Consider the following 17,256-nt stretch of genomic DNA (forward strand, 5'->3'; position numbering starts at 1 on the left):
AAATTGAATATGGCTGAATTCAAAGGTAATAAACTAAGTTACTTGGTAACTTATTAAGTAACCAAGTAACTTGGTAAGTGATTTCAAACCAGGAGAACATCTAGGCTATGGCATGGTTACTACTCACTGCTCTAAGCACTATAGCAAAAGAGTGAGAAGATATAAAAATGCATAGCTTGGAAAGGGGAGGAGAGGAAAAAAGAGGGGAGAGAAAAAAGCAGAAGGCATTAAAGAGACTGGTGCCATCATGAGCCCCAGATGGTAGGGCTATACTACTCTTGCAGAGGACTCAAGTTGAATCCCAGTGTCCTAGTTATGTGGCTCACACTGACTATAACTGCAGCTCCAGGGAGTTCCAGCATCTCTGGACACTAGGAGCCCATGCACCTAAAATTAAAACAAATAAAACTAAAAATGAGCTTCTGAGTTGAAAGCTTGGATATAATGTGAAGTCTTCAAAGTATGCTAGTAAACTAGGGCACTTCAGAAATCAAACTGTAAATGTATCTGTTGGTAGAAGCCAAGTGACAGAAGATGGAAAACAAAAACAAAAGAGGTCTGTACGATCAAAAGTGTGTGGATCTAGTCACAAAGTATATATATATACACATTATATAGATATATAGATATATATATCTCCTAAAAGGGGATTTTTTATAAAGGCAGGAGATCAGGAGATAGGAACACTGTAGAAATCTGAGTCAAAATGCACAATGCGGAGCCAGTGAAATGGTTCAGTGGGTGAAGGTGCTTGCCACCAAGCATGATGATCTAAGTTCAATCCCCAGGACCCCCATAGAAAGCAAATAGACTCCTACAGGTTATCCTCTGACTTACCCACACACTGTGGCAAATAGACTCCAGTACACATACACAAACTAAATAAATAAAGTAAAAGGAAAACCTGGAAGGGGCCAGGTTTGGTCGCATATGCCTTCAATTCCAGCAGAGGCAGGTGGATCTCTGTGAGTAGCAGGCCAGCCAGGACTACACAGTGAGACCTTGTCTAAAAACATTTTTAGCACACAATGGAATTGAACACAGAAGACTGACAATCAGCCTCTAAAGTCATGTTTCCTACCCTCCTGCCTGCAACCAATCAGCTGCCCTCTTCTTTGGCCTCTGAATAGATTTAAGTCTCCCAAAATGACAGAAAGGTACTGGGTTCTAGGGGAAGTTTCTAGACTCTGGACAAAGAAAAGGCAATAATTCAGTGGCCCTGGGGGCCAAAGTGTTTTCATTATCAAAAAAGAAAGAAAGAAAGAAAGAAAGAAAGAAAGAGAGAGAGAGAGAGAGAGAGAGAGAGAGAAAGTTCAGATGTCTACTGCTTCCAGAGGAGTCATGGCCTTTACCCATCCAAACCTCAAGTCTTTCCAAAGATCAGAACCCAGGGTGGAGGGAGCTGGTCCATCCCCATGGCCTGAGTGTCCCTCTGCCTGACTGCACTTTGTGTCTACTGACCGCGTCACACAGGGTTTCTTGTGCCCATTTCACCTGTGTTTCATAAACACTGGAGGAATAAGGTCATGGTGTTGGTGGTGTTGGGTGGTGTGCACTGAGTCAAGTAACTTAACCAGTGTGCTCTGCAGGAAACAAGCTTCCCACACCTGCTCTCTCCAACACTCCACCTGGACAACAAGCCCTGATCCTCCCTGGCCTCTTCCTTCAAGTCCCCAGGTCACTCAGGTAAGCACAGATGAAAGTCAGCTGATCAGCTCACCCCTATGAGGTCTCCCTGCCACACCCCCTCACTGACACAAAGCCAGCACTCATATTGTCACCTGACACTAGAATGTCTGGGTTCACTGCAGCACCCTCATCCCTTCCCTGAGGAGAGAAGAATCAGTATACTATCCTGATTCCAAGCATCTCTTACCATGGCCTGATGCTATACAGGGAGAGTCCAGGAGAGGCTACCTCCCTCACCTGCCTGACTCTTCTTCCTCCAAAGTAGCTCATTCCATAGGAAACCCTGAGTTAGCACCTGACCCTTTCCTTCCCCTCAGACCACACTATACTACAGTGAGAAAAGCCACACCACAGTGTCAAACACAATGGATGTCAATTGCACAGGTAACTGAAGTGCACGTATCCACTATACACAAATCACTGTGATATTGGCCCAGGCATGGCAGTAGACACCTTTAATCCCAGCCTTGGGAGGCAGAGGCAGATGGATCTCTGTGAGTTCACAGCCATCTGGTCTACATAACCAATTCCAGGCTAGCCAGGGGTACACAGTGAAACCCTGTATATCAAATAGAAATAAAAAGGACAGAAATAGTAAAATTCATGCTGGAAATGTTGATTTATAACACAGAACACAGGAAATAATGCATCAGTAACAAGGACCAACATCACATAGAAATGATTATAGAGAGAGCAACAATTTTCTCGTTACAATGAGATTCTAAAAGGTGCAAAAATATTTAAATGGATAGAATTTTAAGAAAAAAATGGTTTTTTGTCCAACATCCTAGTGAAATTCCAGAAGCTGACACTGCTCTCTGAGCTTGATTCTGACACGCAAGGATAACAAGAAGACAGACGGCTCAATAAATCAGTCTAGGAGCAAGGCCAAAAAGAAGTCCAAAGGCAAAGTTGAGGGCAGGCTCAGCCACTTGGCCCTGTATGAAAGTCCACAGCTCTGATTTTACCGGACCAGCTTCAGTCTCTGGAAGACTAAAGATTTGGGGTTCCCTGGCCTGGACAGTTACCTAGAAAAGCACTTATAAAGCTGATTTCAAAGCACGGAGCCAGAGTAATTTACACCAGGGTCACAAGGGAGAGAAGCCCCAGCAGCTAGTGAAGATGTGAAAAGTTCAAGTGAGTGTACATTTGTAAATAAATAAATAATGATTAAGACTTTATTGAATAAAAAAAAGGGGGAAACAAGCCTGCTCATTTTTGTCATGTCAAAGAGAGAGTAAATCACATCACTGTGACTTAGAAGCTGCAGCTGGACACCCACAGAGAAAGGACCAATCCCCAAGAAGTGGGAAGCCAGCGAATGGCTGGAATATGCTAAAAGCATGCTATAGGAAAGGCATTACAGAGGAAGAAGTCGTAAGATTTTGGGGTTCCTAGAACAATCCTTCACAGGAGAATGAGGGGAGCCCAGGTGCGGGCTAGTGAAATGAACTGGGTGGGAAGAGTTCTTATGGAGCCAGTAAAGCCAGAGCTCCTCAGCCCACAGCCTGTTCATACCCATCCCTCCTGCACCCACCAGCTCCCTGAGGTTCACACCTGCAGCCCTCGCCTGGCTCCCTTTCACACTGGCTTTCCTTCCCTCTGTCTAGTCACCAGCGCAGAGACCCCAAAGTCACTATCCCTTCCCTTCTCCATGCTTCTGTCCTCTTCCCTGAGACTATCTTGAGACTCTCTAATCATCGCTCCTCCTGCAGAGGAGACAGCGACTAGACAGTACCAGACCTAGGGCACTACACCAGGTACCCAATGTGAAGCCTTCCTTGGCCATCCTCATGAGTCACCTCCATCTGTGGGTAAGCACATGGAGAGCACTGTTTTTATTTCTCATTCCATTCTCCCACAGATGAAGCAAAAGGGCTGTGTGCTTGCCAGGAGCCTTAATAGGCACTGGGGTGTCAATCTTGAGCAAAACAGACTGCTACCCCTACTCTGTGGCATTCACAACTTAGACAGGGGCAGAGACAGTAACAGGTGACAGTTGTCCAAGACCCATTCAGCACGAATGCTTGAAGAGGGCAAAAAATGTCTGACATGGGGACTCTAAGGATGGGTAAGTAGCTAACTGGTAGTACAGAGAACCTTCTAGAGGCCAGGGAGAACTCGGAGGTGAGGCTGAAGTAGGAATAGGAGAAGTCAGGGCTGACACAACTGAGTCAAAATTATACCAGCCCTTGCTACCCACCTGATCGACTGGCACCTCCACCTTCACCTCTGGGTCCTCCTTGACTTCCAGTGCTTCTTGGGCCTCCTTAGCAGGCGTCTGGGCTTTATAGACATCACCTTCTGAGGGAAAATAACAGACAATCCTTTCAAACCAGTAGAGAAACTGATCCCCAATTTATATTTTCTGACCCTAATCAATGTTTTAATTCAGCAGCTCCTGAGCTTCTTATACAATCAAACAGAAGCCCAAATGGGGTAAGTCCCCAACTCCACATGCCCCCCCACTGCCTATCTGTTCACTCCTCTCTCTGTCCCTCTCTGTCTTTGCTTCTGTAGAGGCCTCAGCTCAGTGGGCCTCAATTTTTGCAGTGCCTGTCTAGTCTCTATACTTCTACAAAGGTCCTAGACCCTTGAAACCTTGAACATCTCTGTCCAGGAGCTTCCCAAATCACCCAATCTCTCACCTGCTCCCTGTCTATAGAGTAATGTGGGAGGAATGTCTCCCTGCCTGCTTCCTGTCTGCAGAACAGTGTGGGAGGGACATCTCTTACCTGTTTCCTGTCTGTAGAGCAGTGTGGGGGAGTCTTCTCCTACCTGCTTTTGTCGGTAGAGCTGTGTAGGAGGGACATCTGCTTCCTGTCTGTGTGTATAACCAGACACTAAGAAGCCCCTCCCCCCCACCCACTGTCTGTCAGACTGGAAATGGAGACATAGCTCAGGAAGGGCCTCATTAGACCTAAGCACCCAAAAGGGTTCAGCCGAGAGGACCGTACAACAATAAGAATGAGAGTAGGCATGGTGAGAGCTATCGTAATTATTTCATTTTACAGTGAGGTCTGGATCCCTCTTCTAAAGGTACACAGGAACAAGCTAAATGGCTTCTATGTTCAAGAATCCCTCAAAAGATGGGCTCAGTTGACACAGCAAGAGTACCTATGGTCCTCTTGTAGATGTACATGTGGAATTTACTTTATATATGACATTTTTAAGGCTTTCTACTTAAACTCCCATTACCCTCAGCTTTGTAATGTTACTGATCTTATCAGCAGCCTACTGCTTCTCCTCAAGCTGAGATTATAAGGCTTGATAATCAAATAGTTCTAAGAAAAGAGGTTACAGAATAAGCTTTTTCTGAAGTGCATACCATACATATATACTCTATGCATACACATATACCACATACACCATACATATATACACTATAAAACACTATATATATGTATATATATATAGTGTGTGTGTATATATATACACACACATACATACATAGTGTATCCCATACATATACACACTACATACACACATAGACCTCACACATCAAACATATACACATACATACACCATGCACACCATACATACACAAATACACACATGTATACTATACACATCATACATATATACACAATACACAAATGTACACCACACACGCCTTACATGTACACACTATACATACACCATACATATACACAAATACACCTTATATGCCATATATATCCATATACAACCTACCCCATACACATACACACATATACACTACACACAACAAACATATACACACACAACCATGCACACTATACACACACATATATCACACATGTGAAGCATATACACACAATACACACATGTACACTATACACAACATACACACCACATATGCACACATACAGAGAAAGCACTTTTTGTAGCCTATAGGAGATGAAACATCCCATTACCTGCACCACTTTGAATTAAAGGTTCTGTGTCCATCTGCTTTTTCTCTTTGGCATAATAAACAGAATCCTGACTTTTAGGTGGTACGCTGTCATTTTGAAGAGGTTCTTTTACTTTGGACTCCACCTAATATGCAGATTAAGAACAAAAGGTGTCAGGAGTGGAGACCACATTGAATCCTTCATCCTTGGGGTGGACGAGGACAAGAAACTCAGGAACCCAAGAAGCCTCTCTGGGTTCACTCTCCATTCTCCTCCATTCTCCTTCTGAAGGAAGCAAAGGAATAGTCCTGCCTCCTTCCAGATCTACTGCTGAAGGTCATTTGGCTTCCAAGTCTATGATGGGCTTGGGTATTGCACCAGAGGTGACACAAAAGGGACTCCTCCAGTCTTTTGAGGTCATATTTTGAAGCCTACCAAAAGCTACTGCTCAGAAGCACTCTAAATCTGCCCCAGTAGACACTGTATACACAAAACAAGGCTCAAAAATCAACCATACCACAGCACAGTACAAGAAACCTGATTTTTTTTTTTTACAATTTGTATACTATCTGTAGACAATAGCAATAAAGTACATGGTCATCACAAAACCAAAAGTTCTTAGTACCCCACCAGTCTTTGTGCTGCAAATACTTTCTTCTCCTTTTTTTTCTTTGTCTTTTTTCTTCCCTCCCCCCCTCCACCGCCCCGACTTAATTCAAGTATTTGGAAGCAAATTCAGCCAACTATATAAATGTTCACCTGACACAAGAGACCAAGTTAAATGCCCCCTGGTGGCTTTAAAGGGTATTGCAGTAAGCCAGAGTTGTGTACAGAAAGCAGGATCTCAGCAGATCTAATTTTATAGCAGCATTTCAATACACTGCAACGTACCCCATTTAACACTGACAGTATGTGTGTTCAAAGCTGTATACTGTTCTTTTGAAATGCTCACTGAGTGCCCAATAGCCTCTGCTTTATAGTGTAAATACATTTTAAAAGACAAATTTCTAATTTAAAAGATGATCTATGCCCAATCCCCAGTGTGCTGATCTGAGTGCCTGAGCTCTCAGAGCAGATTGCAGTGCCATCTCTGCATGCCTCCCTAGGATCCAAGCTCCAAAGAAAATGCCACTGAAGTGGGAATTTCTGATTTCTTTGGCCACTCAGTTGTGTCATGGGTTGTTTTTCTGGAAACTGTCTTATGAAAGGATGTTTTTGCTGAAGCAGACACATGAGAGGATGCTTTGAGAGAACAGACACATGGTGTTTTTCTGGGAGCTACCTGGAAAAAGGGGCATTCGATGTTTTGCTAGAACAGATACTTGAAAGAACATGTGATGTTTGGAAAAGGGTATAAATATAACCCAACAGACAGTGGATGATGCTATGTGGCATTGGTTCGCCTTGCCACACTTTGCTGTCTTCCTTGGGCTTTGCTGATGCTGATTTTCGCTGATGATACTGTGGCATTGGTTCACCTTGCCTTTTTGCTGATCATTTGTCATGACTTCATAGAAAGAAAAGCACCAAAGAACTTCTGGTGCTGTCCTAGCAGCTTCTTGCTGCTTCTGCAGATCCTGGCCAACTGGCAAAGCCTCATGGTTTCTTCTGGATAGAACTACTGCTACTGATTTCTAAATGGTGTTTATGAGTGGATAGAGCCACTGCTGCTGATTCATGTAAAGTGCTGCTATTGTAACAATGAAGATTGGAATCAGCCCAAAGAACTATTTCTGAACTGGTCTACATCCTCCTTTTCCCTATTAACCTTTGCTTTCCACTACCTCTGGTGGGTGGTAAGCTAGAAGGGAGGTTAAAGTGTTTAAAAATCCTTATTAAAGTAAGCTTTGAAAAATCTAAGCCAACATTCCATCATCCTCCTCCCTCTCACGTGGGTAGGTCTAGCTCTTCCCTGTTCCCTTAAAGTGATTTGCCACCCAAGGTTCTCAGAGTACCAGGAATCAACAGAATCAATAACAGTGGTCATTCTCCTTTCAGAACTTACTCTTTTCTTTGTTTGTGTGCTTTTATCATTGCCCCCAAACCTCCTGAAAGGCAAAAGACAGACAGTTAATACATTTAAGCTCAGCTCAGATGCCTCTTGTCTTTATAAACTACAGGAGCATCCTTGACTGAGAAAGGAGACCTGCTCTGTACCAAAGACCTAGCCAATGACAGCAGCCATCTCCTGGCTTGGGAGAAAAGGCAAGATCATCTTCAAAAATCAGATGGCCACAGGTTTACTAGAGTAGGATAATGTCTGGTCTAGAGTGGCATGATAACAGTTTCTGTTTAATGCTAGAGGAAGCCTGATATTTTAATGGTTTGGATGCTTTCCAAAGCATGGATTATACACATAGCCATCACTTGTTTGTGCAGCTTTCACCATTACCCAGTGAAGCAAGAGCTGGCTGGCTGCTCTGCAAGTAACCAAGACCAAAGAGATGCAAGTTCACCCCACACATCAGAGCTGATTAGTGGCAGAACTGAGATTCAAATCTGCCTATCCCCTAAACACCACCAGACATAAAACCATTTTGTATGCTTCTATACCCCCTCCCTACCTCACGGACACTGGAGGCCTGCACCAGCAGTTGGCACACACACACACACACACACACACACACACACACACCAATGGCCCTCTCCAACACTGTTCTCAGAGAATCACTGTCATGTCCTGTCTGTGTCCACAGTGTAGACTCTGGGCTCTCAGAGATTGTGCAGCCCATCACTCCATGACTAATTTTAGAAACGCAAGGTTCAAAATGTCTATCTATATACATGCAAATGTAAGCACATGTAGAGTGAGACTGTGAGTATAAATAGGTAGATAAATGATAAATAAATGATTGATAGATAATAGATAATACATGATAGATGATAGACAGACAGACAGACAAATAGATATCACACACATCAAGTTTCACTACTGAGAAGTAACCAGTAACTGAACTCAACATATTTTGGAAAGGACATAGAAAAAAGGTAAATGTCAACAACATTCAAAATGAAAAGGCATAGAGGCCAGGAAGATGGTTCAGTGGGTAAAGGCACTTGACACTGAGCCTGACAGCCTGAGTTAGATCCTCAGGACCCACAATGAAGAAGGAGAGAACCAACTCCCACAAGTTATCCTCTGATCTCCCCATGGATATGGATGGATGGTTGGATGGATGGATGGATGGATGGATGGATGGATGGATGGATGGATGGATGGATAGGCAGTTAGGTGGATGGATGGGCATACAGACAGACAGACAGACAGACAGATTTTTTTAAAATTCGAAAGAAAAGTACAAGTTATACTCACTGCTGGACCTCACTGGGGACCCATGAGGACTTCCAGTAAGGAATGGATTTGAAAGTCTCCAGTCCTGCAGCAACATAAAAATAATTGTCTTGCAACTTCTTTGAGTCATCCAAAAGATGCCCATCCATTGTAAACAACCTGTGAACACAGGAGAGAGAATGATATGGGGTTTTAGACATGGAAGTATAGGACGTAGGGATACTGCTTCACCTGCAATAACAACCAGCATGTCAAATGCTGAGAAACTACACTCCCCAGCAAGCCTGCAAAAAAAGGCAGGAAGCCTTGGCAACTGTTCTTCCTGGACTGAACACTTTCTGCTTAGAGCTTTTTAATTAAAGTGTATTTTTCATTATGCACAAGCCCTCGGAGGATTTCAAGAACATGATCAGCTCTTAGTTGGTATTCAATTAATTTTAACTAGTAGCAGCTAAAATTAATACAAATTGGCTAACATTGTTGTAACAATACTTTGGAAAGAAATCAGCATTTGTTAGCAAATAATGGGCCTTTTTATCATGACCAAATGACTGCATTCAGTACTCTTTGGGAACTCATCACTGTCTGGTTAATTTAAGAAAAGAATTCACTCAATTGTTGGTCTATTACACGTAAGCCAATAAGAAGGCACAACATAAATGGAAGTGACTGTTCCTCAAAGTCAAGGGTCAGAGCAACCTATGAAGATAAACACAAGGTGCTCAGTCTGCTGTCTCCTGAAAGCCTGAGTTCCGATGAAATGGTTCCCAGTCTATTGTGTTACTGTGAGGTGATGGGACCTTTAGGAGGTAGAGCTGGTATAAAGAAGCTGGGTTAATGGAGTCAGGCCCTTGTCAGAAAGGCCTCAGCCCTTTCTCTGCTGTTTCATGAGGCTAACAGCTTCCTCAGCTGTGTACTTCCACCATGATGTAGTGCCTCAGCACAGAGCAAAAGCAATGGGCAAGACGACTGTACAGTGAAATCAATGAACTGCAGCAAACCCTTTCCCACAGCAAGGTGATTATCTCTGGTGTTTTGTTACAGCGACAGAGAGCTGACATACCTCAGCTCTCTGTTTCAAGAGGAGGAAGATATAATTCAACGGTGGGTTTCACAAAGCAAAAGAATCAATTTGTCTTGAAGAGCGGTAGCAGGCTACTCGTCAAGTAGGAATGAGTGAAGCATTCTGGAGTAGCCAGAAAGACCTATGCAAAAGACCAAAACCCAAGGGTCTATCTATCACTAAGAGCAAAATGCCAACAAGACATACAAACATGTAACTGAAGGGCAGTTTACATAAAGAGCTTGCATTCCGGAAGGGGATTCCATCATTAACTTATACAAAGGACTGAAGACTTTCAAGGAATAGAGAATAGGCTGGCTGTTGTGGGTAAGCTAGGACAGAAAGAAATGGCCCACTCCATCTGCACAAGTCCAGAAGATTGAAAGGCAGGTGGCTGTGGGACCCTAGGAGCAGATGGAACCCACAGAACTAGCCTTCACTCCAGGCTGGGTTTGATCCCAGGGTGGCCCGCTGAAGCTCAGGCTGACTCATAAGTGATTCAAGGCCTGGGGATTTCATACTGGGCATTTCATTTCTATCAAGTGCAAGATGCTGTTGGCACTGTTCCTGGGGCCTCTCCAGAGAGCCGCTTCCCTTGGCTCAACTCTAGAAGAAACACAGGAGAGCATGGCATAGGAGAACACAGCGGAGAAACACAAGGGCAGAGCAGGTTCTGTGACACAGCAGAAGCTTTGGCGGGAAACTCAAGCCTAGGAGTCTGTTCTCATTCTGCCATGGCCTTGTGACAATGGGTGTTCATCCAGATATTGCTGGGACAAGTATATGGGGGTTAGACAGGGAAGAGAGAGACCTCTGCAGTGAGGACAGAGGGACCGCTTCTCCAGGTGTTTCTATAAGAGGGCATAATGAAACATCCTTGACCTAACAAGGCCCAGAAGAAGCAGCACAACCTGATACCACAGCAAGGAAATGTCTTGATTAAGACGTGGCAAGCCCAGGAAACCCAGAGCAAGCGCAGAAGGAAGGCCATAGGCCCCTGGCAGAGGTGGTATTGCAAAGGCTAAGGCCAGAGAAACAACTTTGTGGTAGTTATGTTTGCTGCTGAGACCCAAGAAGAGGGCTCGTCCAAAGCCATCTTCAGTCTTGTGGGGCAGACAGCAGAGTGTCAAAGAGGATGTCCTGCCTGAACCAGAAGTGTTGGAGTAGCCAAGCAATGTGGTGGGGAGAGATTGCCAATGGTAAATAAATGGGGGGAAAACAAACAGGAGAAATGCAGATTTGAAATAGAGTCATGAAAATGGAATTGTGAGGTTGATGATAGAATGGATACGGGGACAGACCTCTGTGTGGAAGACTCGGTAACTCTCTTCAAAGAAAATATGGGGATAAATATGATGTATAAGAAAAGCTAAAACTAGGGGTGAGAAGACTTGTTAATATCCAGATTAAAAGCATCTAAAAACTCAGTTAAAATAAGACAGGAAAGGAGGAAATGTATGATGATAAAAGACTACATTTCAGAATTAAAGAGGGAAGCTTGGGATTGAAGGAATCTAGACCTGCTCAGGAGGGAGCTGAGAAAGCTCGCCTCTGGACCCCTCAGCACGATGCAGAGTTTGGGCCCTGCACAGAATGAGTGCACATCACATAGAGCAGCTCAACCAGTAATAGAGTAAGAATTTTGCAAATGAAAAATAAATGAGCAAGGGAGGTTCTGTAACAAAATAACATACCTTATATCACAAAATACCAGCTCAGCATTAGGCACAGCAGTGGGAAGGATTCTCCAGATGTTACTGTTAATGAAGCTTACTAATTGGGGGGATATAGGCTCTGGGAAGATGGCTCAGTTGATAAAATGTTTGCAAACAGGAGGACCTGAGATCAGGCCTCAGAGCCTCAGGAGAAAGCCAGGCATGACTATGCGTAGTTGTAATTCCCACAGAGGAGCAGAGCTGGGAGGAGACGGGAGGGTCCCAGAGGTTCCCCTGGTGAAAGACCTTACCTAAGAAAACAAAGTAATGGCTCCCAAGAATAAAACCTGAGGGGGTCCTCTGGCTTACACCCGTATGCACATACACACACACACACACACACACACACACACACAAAGAGAGAGAGAGAGAGAGAGAGAGAGAGAGAGAGAGAGAGAGAGAGAGAGAGAGAACATGTACACATACAGAGAGAGAAAGAGAGCATGTACACACACACATACAGAGAAAGAGAGAGAGAGAGAGAGAGAGAGAGAATATGATAATATCTCTAAGACGCCTCCAATCTTTTGCTTTAACAATAAACAGCCAATTCAACTACTTTCCCAAAATAAATGTATAGTTCAACTCCCTAGGGACTCAGACTCTTGGTAATGAACCAGGACCCTCCTAGTTCATTCCTATGGCTCCCTACAGCCTACCATCCAAGTCCATCTCAAGTCCTTTGTGATTCCATGGAACCTTAGAATTTCTTTCTGTCAAGTACACACAGCTGCCACACTAGGCTGAGACTCAGGTAGAGGACCTTCATATTCCTTACTGTCCTCCAGCATCTCCAGGCTTACCCTTAGTCCTACTGTAGCCTGCCATTGGGAGCCACTATTCCAAGCCCACCTCCAGCCCCAAGTCCTTTCCCACCACCCCTCTCAGTCTTTCCTTCTAGTCCATCTTAATTTCTTTGTGACTCTCTTGCCCCCATGTACAGAACAGCTCTTTACCAGAACCCCACACCTACCACACTTGGCTGGGACCCAGGGACCTGTACAGTCACCATACTTGGCTAGGATCTAGATTGGGCAACACCAACCAAAAAAGGGAACATCCGCCCAACAAAGATAAGACTGGATAACTACACCAAGAAATCCCTCAAACATCATAATTCCAGATGCCTAGATCCCAGCCCCGGAACATAAACATGAACATGAGACAATATGGCTCCTACACTGGCAGGTGGGGTCCTTCCCCCGTGCACCAAAACTACCCAGGCTTTACCGACCACCACCACTGCTCCTCTGTTAGCACATACAGCACATTACATAGGAATGAAGCACTGAGCACTTATGCAAACTTTTACAAATAGCTAACATCACCACTTTCCAAGTGAGGAACAGGGTATCAAAAACTGGGTGCTCCTATAATCACAAAGTTCAGATGGTAGAAAAGAGATTTGACCCTAAAGCCCTGGCTAGAGGCTGTGGTGCTGGGCTGACTCCTTTGAACTCTTTTGCCTTGTATCAGCAGAACTTCTTCATTCGTCTTCTGTGTCTTGTCTTGAAGACTGAATCCTCACATGGTCCCCCAACTTCTGCAGGCCACCACTAACTACAGCACCTCCTCCAGCTGCTGCTCACCTAAGAAGAGGTTCTGGGATGCAAGGTTCCTTACTGTTTGTTGTTGTTGTTGTTGTTGTTGTTGTTGTTGTTTGCTCAATGAGGGGTGTATTGTGCTCAATGAGGGGTGCAAGTGTGAAGTCAGAGGAGAACTTTGTGGGTTCAGTTCAGTGGTTCCGGGGTCAAGCACAGATCATCAAGCACGTATGGCAAGCACACTGCCCACTGAGCCATCTTACCTGAGGCCCTTCCTCATAATGCCATGCCTTCTGCACAGCTCAATGTTGGTTGAATAGATTGACTAATAAAACCAGCTTAAAATAAAAGTAGAACACCCAGTTCTTCCCCCACCCGACCCCTAACCCCACATGAGAGCATCTTACTTTCGAACTCCTCCTAGAGGGAAGACTTTTTCTCCAATCATGGCCAGCACGCTATTCCAATCTGATAGGCTGAATTTGGGTATAATAATTTTGATAGGAGGGATAAATAATCTTCCATTTGTGAAAACACTGGAAGGGTAAAAAGAAAAAGCATCATTACCACCTTAAGATTGAGGGAGAATACTGTGTTCAAAAAAAAAAAAACAGATGTACTTAGAGGAATACAGAAACATTCTGATACACTGATTAACCCTTAACAATACAGTCCTACAAAACAGTCTTCAAGTCCATGAACACAACAATGGTTTTAGGAAAATACTGTTTCATTTTGCACTTCACTGCATTGTGACAGGGTCTCATATAGCCCAGGCTGGTCTCAAGCTCACTGTGCAGTCGAGAATGACCTTGCACTTCCAATGTCTCTACCTTCAAGCACTGATGTTACAGACATACGCCACCACTTCTAGCTTATGATTCGTGAGAGATGGAGTCCAGGGCTTCCTGCATGTGAGGCCACATGCTTAGCAACTGAGCTCTGTGCACAGCTTAGAAAGCATCTTTTTTATAGCTAACGGTGCCACAAGGAATGTGACATAATTATACTTCCCAAAAATATGTTTCCTATGGTGGGTAAATTAGAAAAAAAATCATATCCAGAGAGAAAATGAAAAAGAGAGATTGTACGTGCGAGATGCAGTCATGTGCCTTGTTATACAACTTAAACAGACAGACACTCGATAGAAATGCTGTACGATCCAAATGGATCTCTCAACCCGAAGCTCTACTCAGAGCCTTGAGCAGCTAGCAAGGGGTCAGGCAGACAGCTGCCCTGAGAGCTGACAGCAGACACGATGCTGACAGTCAGTTCTACCCACAATCAGGAGGAGCGGGGTCTTAACTGTCAGCTTTTCTTCCTGCCTTCTTCTGCTCACCAACAGACCAAATATCTGCCTGCTAATGACCTCACCTCCTTGGCCTAGAACATTCTCCTAATGAGGAGCAGGGAGTCCCTGGGAAACCACTCAGGATTTAGAAACTTTTTGTCAGCTCACTTCTAAGAAAGTTTTTACTTCTCCACATAACGTGAACTGAGAGCGAGGGCCCACCACAGAGCAGCAGAGGTGATGGATATCCTTACAGAGTGGTGATCTCAGAGACCAGAACAGGGTCCCCTGACTCTGAGCCTCAACCTCTGACTTCAACATAGATGACATTACACTTCGATGGTCACAACTATCTAGGCGGTGTCCCTGTGTCCCACCAAGGAGCTCCAGGCTTTCCCTCTACAGAACAAAAGCCACACTCCAAAGCCATGCCAGCCTTGACCACTCCATTGCAAGGAAAGGTTGGAGTCCTTCCTGTCCTGACACAGAATCCCTGACTTCCACATGCTGAGTTCTCCAGACCAACATGATCAGCGTTTTCTGTGGTGGAAGGACGCTGCTCTTAGATGGTTCTTTGGGTCCATCTAGTGGAACTTCCCAGTACTCCAATCAGGAGGTGAAATACATCTTCTGCAAGAGTCACTGATATACTGGGCCTTGATGCCAAGCTGTAGCTATAGAAATGTGTATCTTCATCAACCATGACTCACAGGCAAGTTATGTTTCCTAAAGGTATGACATGATCTACAAAGATGGTGTCTGAGAAACTTAGAAATACCAGGACTTCTATTGTATTAGAGAATCCCAGATACTTTTCAAGCATTTTTAAATTGCATTTAGCGTATATGCATGTGTGTGCAAGCACATATGTGTGGACATGTACCTTTGTGTACATGTGTCTACTTGTACATCCCAGCAAGTAAGAGAGATCAGAAAGCAGCGTGCTGGTGTCAATTCTCTCCTTCCGCCATGTGAGTCCAAAGGATTAAATGAGATTATCAGACTCAGCACCTTCGCTCACTGAAGTGATGCCCCAAAACCTTTTTTTTTATTTTGCATTTGTACATGTGTGTATGAATGTGTGAATATAAAACCAATGTGGAGATATAAAACCAACCTCTCAGAAGTCAATTCTTTCCTGGCACCTTTTAGTACTCAGGAGTTGAACACAGGTTGTCAGACCTGGGGCCAAGTGTCTCTATCCACTGGACCATCTTGCCAGACTCCTGATGTTTATGTTTTAAACAAACTGTGTACTTTAGCCTTTCTCTGCACATTACTGCTCCCAAGAAGGCTCCCAATGCTAAGATCCTGGTTCTCTGGGGGCTTGTGCCTTTCAAAGGGTACTATAGGAACACCCCTGGCCTGTGCTTCTAAATAATCCCTTCTAGAAACTGAAAGTGAAGGACGTCCAAGGCACAGGCCTTAAGACTTTGAAGATAAGAGGGAGAAGCAAAGCTTGCCTGTCTCCCTGTTTTTTCATCTCAGGGAAGCTACTGCAGATGGTGGCACCCTGACTGGACAGCATCCTCAAAGAAGGATGCAAAGATGGTGTCTGAGAAACTTAGAAATACCAGGACTATTGCTTTAGAGAATCCCAGATCCTTTTCAAGCACACCACAGAGAAGGTGGTATGTGGTCAGAGAGGCAGAGGAGAGGATGAAGAGGACGTGAGGAAGGGGCCAAGATCAGGTAGCCCAGCTGGAGAGCATTGCCTCTAAGGAGCCAGAACAGGCTCCAGTTTTGTAGTCATGACACTGAACTCACTTTATGTATCGGGATGTCCTGCTCTGTGTTTGCCACCTGGAAGGCACGTTGATATCACAATGTACCACCGGCTTGATCTGCAAAACAAACCACAGGGCTCAGTGTTCAGTTCAGATGAGCAAACACTAGTCAGTACCAACAATAAGGACAACACAACCCAAAAACCACAAAGGTTATAGACTACCAAGCACAGGTCCCCGGGGACTCAGAGAGGTAGGTATGTACCAGGGGTCCAACATCATTCCATTAGGTACCAGTAGGTGCCATGTGGGAGTGATGTAGGCTGAAGGTCATATACTGCAAGTGCTGGGGAACTGGAGGGAGACACACAGAATGTCAGGGGAAAGGGTTACAAAGTTGAGGAGGGTACATGGCTCATACTATGGACAGACCCAGTCACGCACCCAATAAATGCATACTATAGCCAAGGTGTCCCCATGGTCTGCTGCACAAATTACAGGATGAGAAGTGGAGAAGGTGGCTTCCATTTTCAGACCACAGAGTGGAGTACAGTAGCCAGGTGGGATATTCCCAAGCCTACAGGGCTCTTTCCTAAGAATGAATATGCAGAGGCAAGTGGAAGACCTTCTCAAGACTTCACCTCAGGATGCTCAAATAGGAAGCAATTTTGAGAGCCCTGGCACAGGAGAACAAAAGCTCTCTTCATCCAGCCCACTGGCCAGGAGTGCACATAGAATCAAAAGGAGACAATGTAGGGAGTCAAGGCTACCCCTGTGCTGGGTAGAAGACCGGTCCAGCACCCTAGGCCAGTGACCCTGTGGACTACTTCATGCTATCACGAGTTGCCAACAGCACTGGTCTCTCTCTGTTCCTCAGTCCACTATGTGAACAACACAGAGCCCTTCCTCACATCTCACGTCTTGTTCCGGTATCCATTCACTAGACTCACCTCGCTTCCCTGCCTCTCTTCCCACCTCACAACTGTTCCGTGGCCTGGTACAAGCCTTCCACTTCCTTCACTTGGCAATAGGGTCAATCCCACCTGAGTCCCACTTCCCT

At 44.7% G+C, this 17,256-nt stretch overlaps 1 protein-coding gene across 1 annotated transcript in view; it reads right to left on the reverse strand.

Annotated features, from left to right (window-relative positions):
- Dcdc2c (doublecortin domain containing 2C) overlaps positions 1-17,256 on the reverse strand; it is a 67,363-nt gene that overhangs the window by 39,170 nt on the left and 10,937 nt on the right. Inside the window, exons 3-8 of the mRNA XM_028768910.1 lie at positions 16,237-16,313; positions 13,586-13,714; positions 8,878-9,015; positions 7,570-7,612; positions 5,586-5,709; positions 3,893-3,993 (exon numbers count right to left, since the gene is read on the reverse strand). Of these exons, the coding sequence (XP_028624743.1) occupies positions 3,893-3,993; positions 5,586-5,709; positions 7,570-7,612; positions 8,878-9,015; positions 13,586-13,714; positions 16,237-16,313 (612 nt within the window). The remainder of the gene's footprint in view (positions 1-3,892; positions 3,994-5,585; positions 5,710-7,569; positions 7,613-8,877; positions 9,016-13,585; positions 13,715-16,236; positions 16,314-17,256) is intronic.

This window comes from Grammomys surdaster, unplaced genomic scaffold (genome assembly GCF_004785775.1).
Source record: "Grammomys surdaster isolate TR1022 unplaced genomic scaffold, NIH_TR_1.0 188, whole genome shotgun sequence".
In the NCBI taxonomy this organism is placed as follows: domain Eukaryota; kingdom Metazoa; phylum Chordata; class Mammalia; order Rodentia; family Muridae; genus Grammomys; species Grammomys surdaster.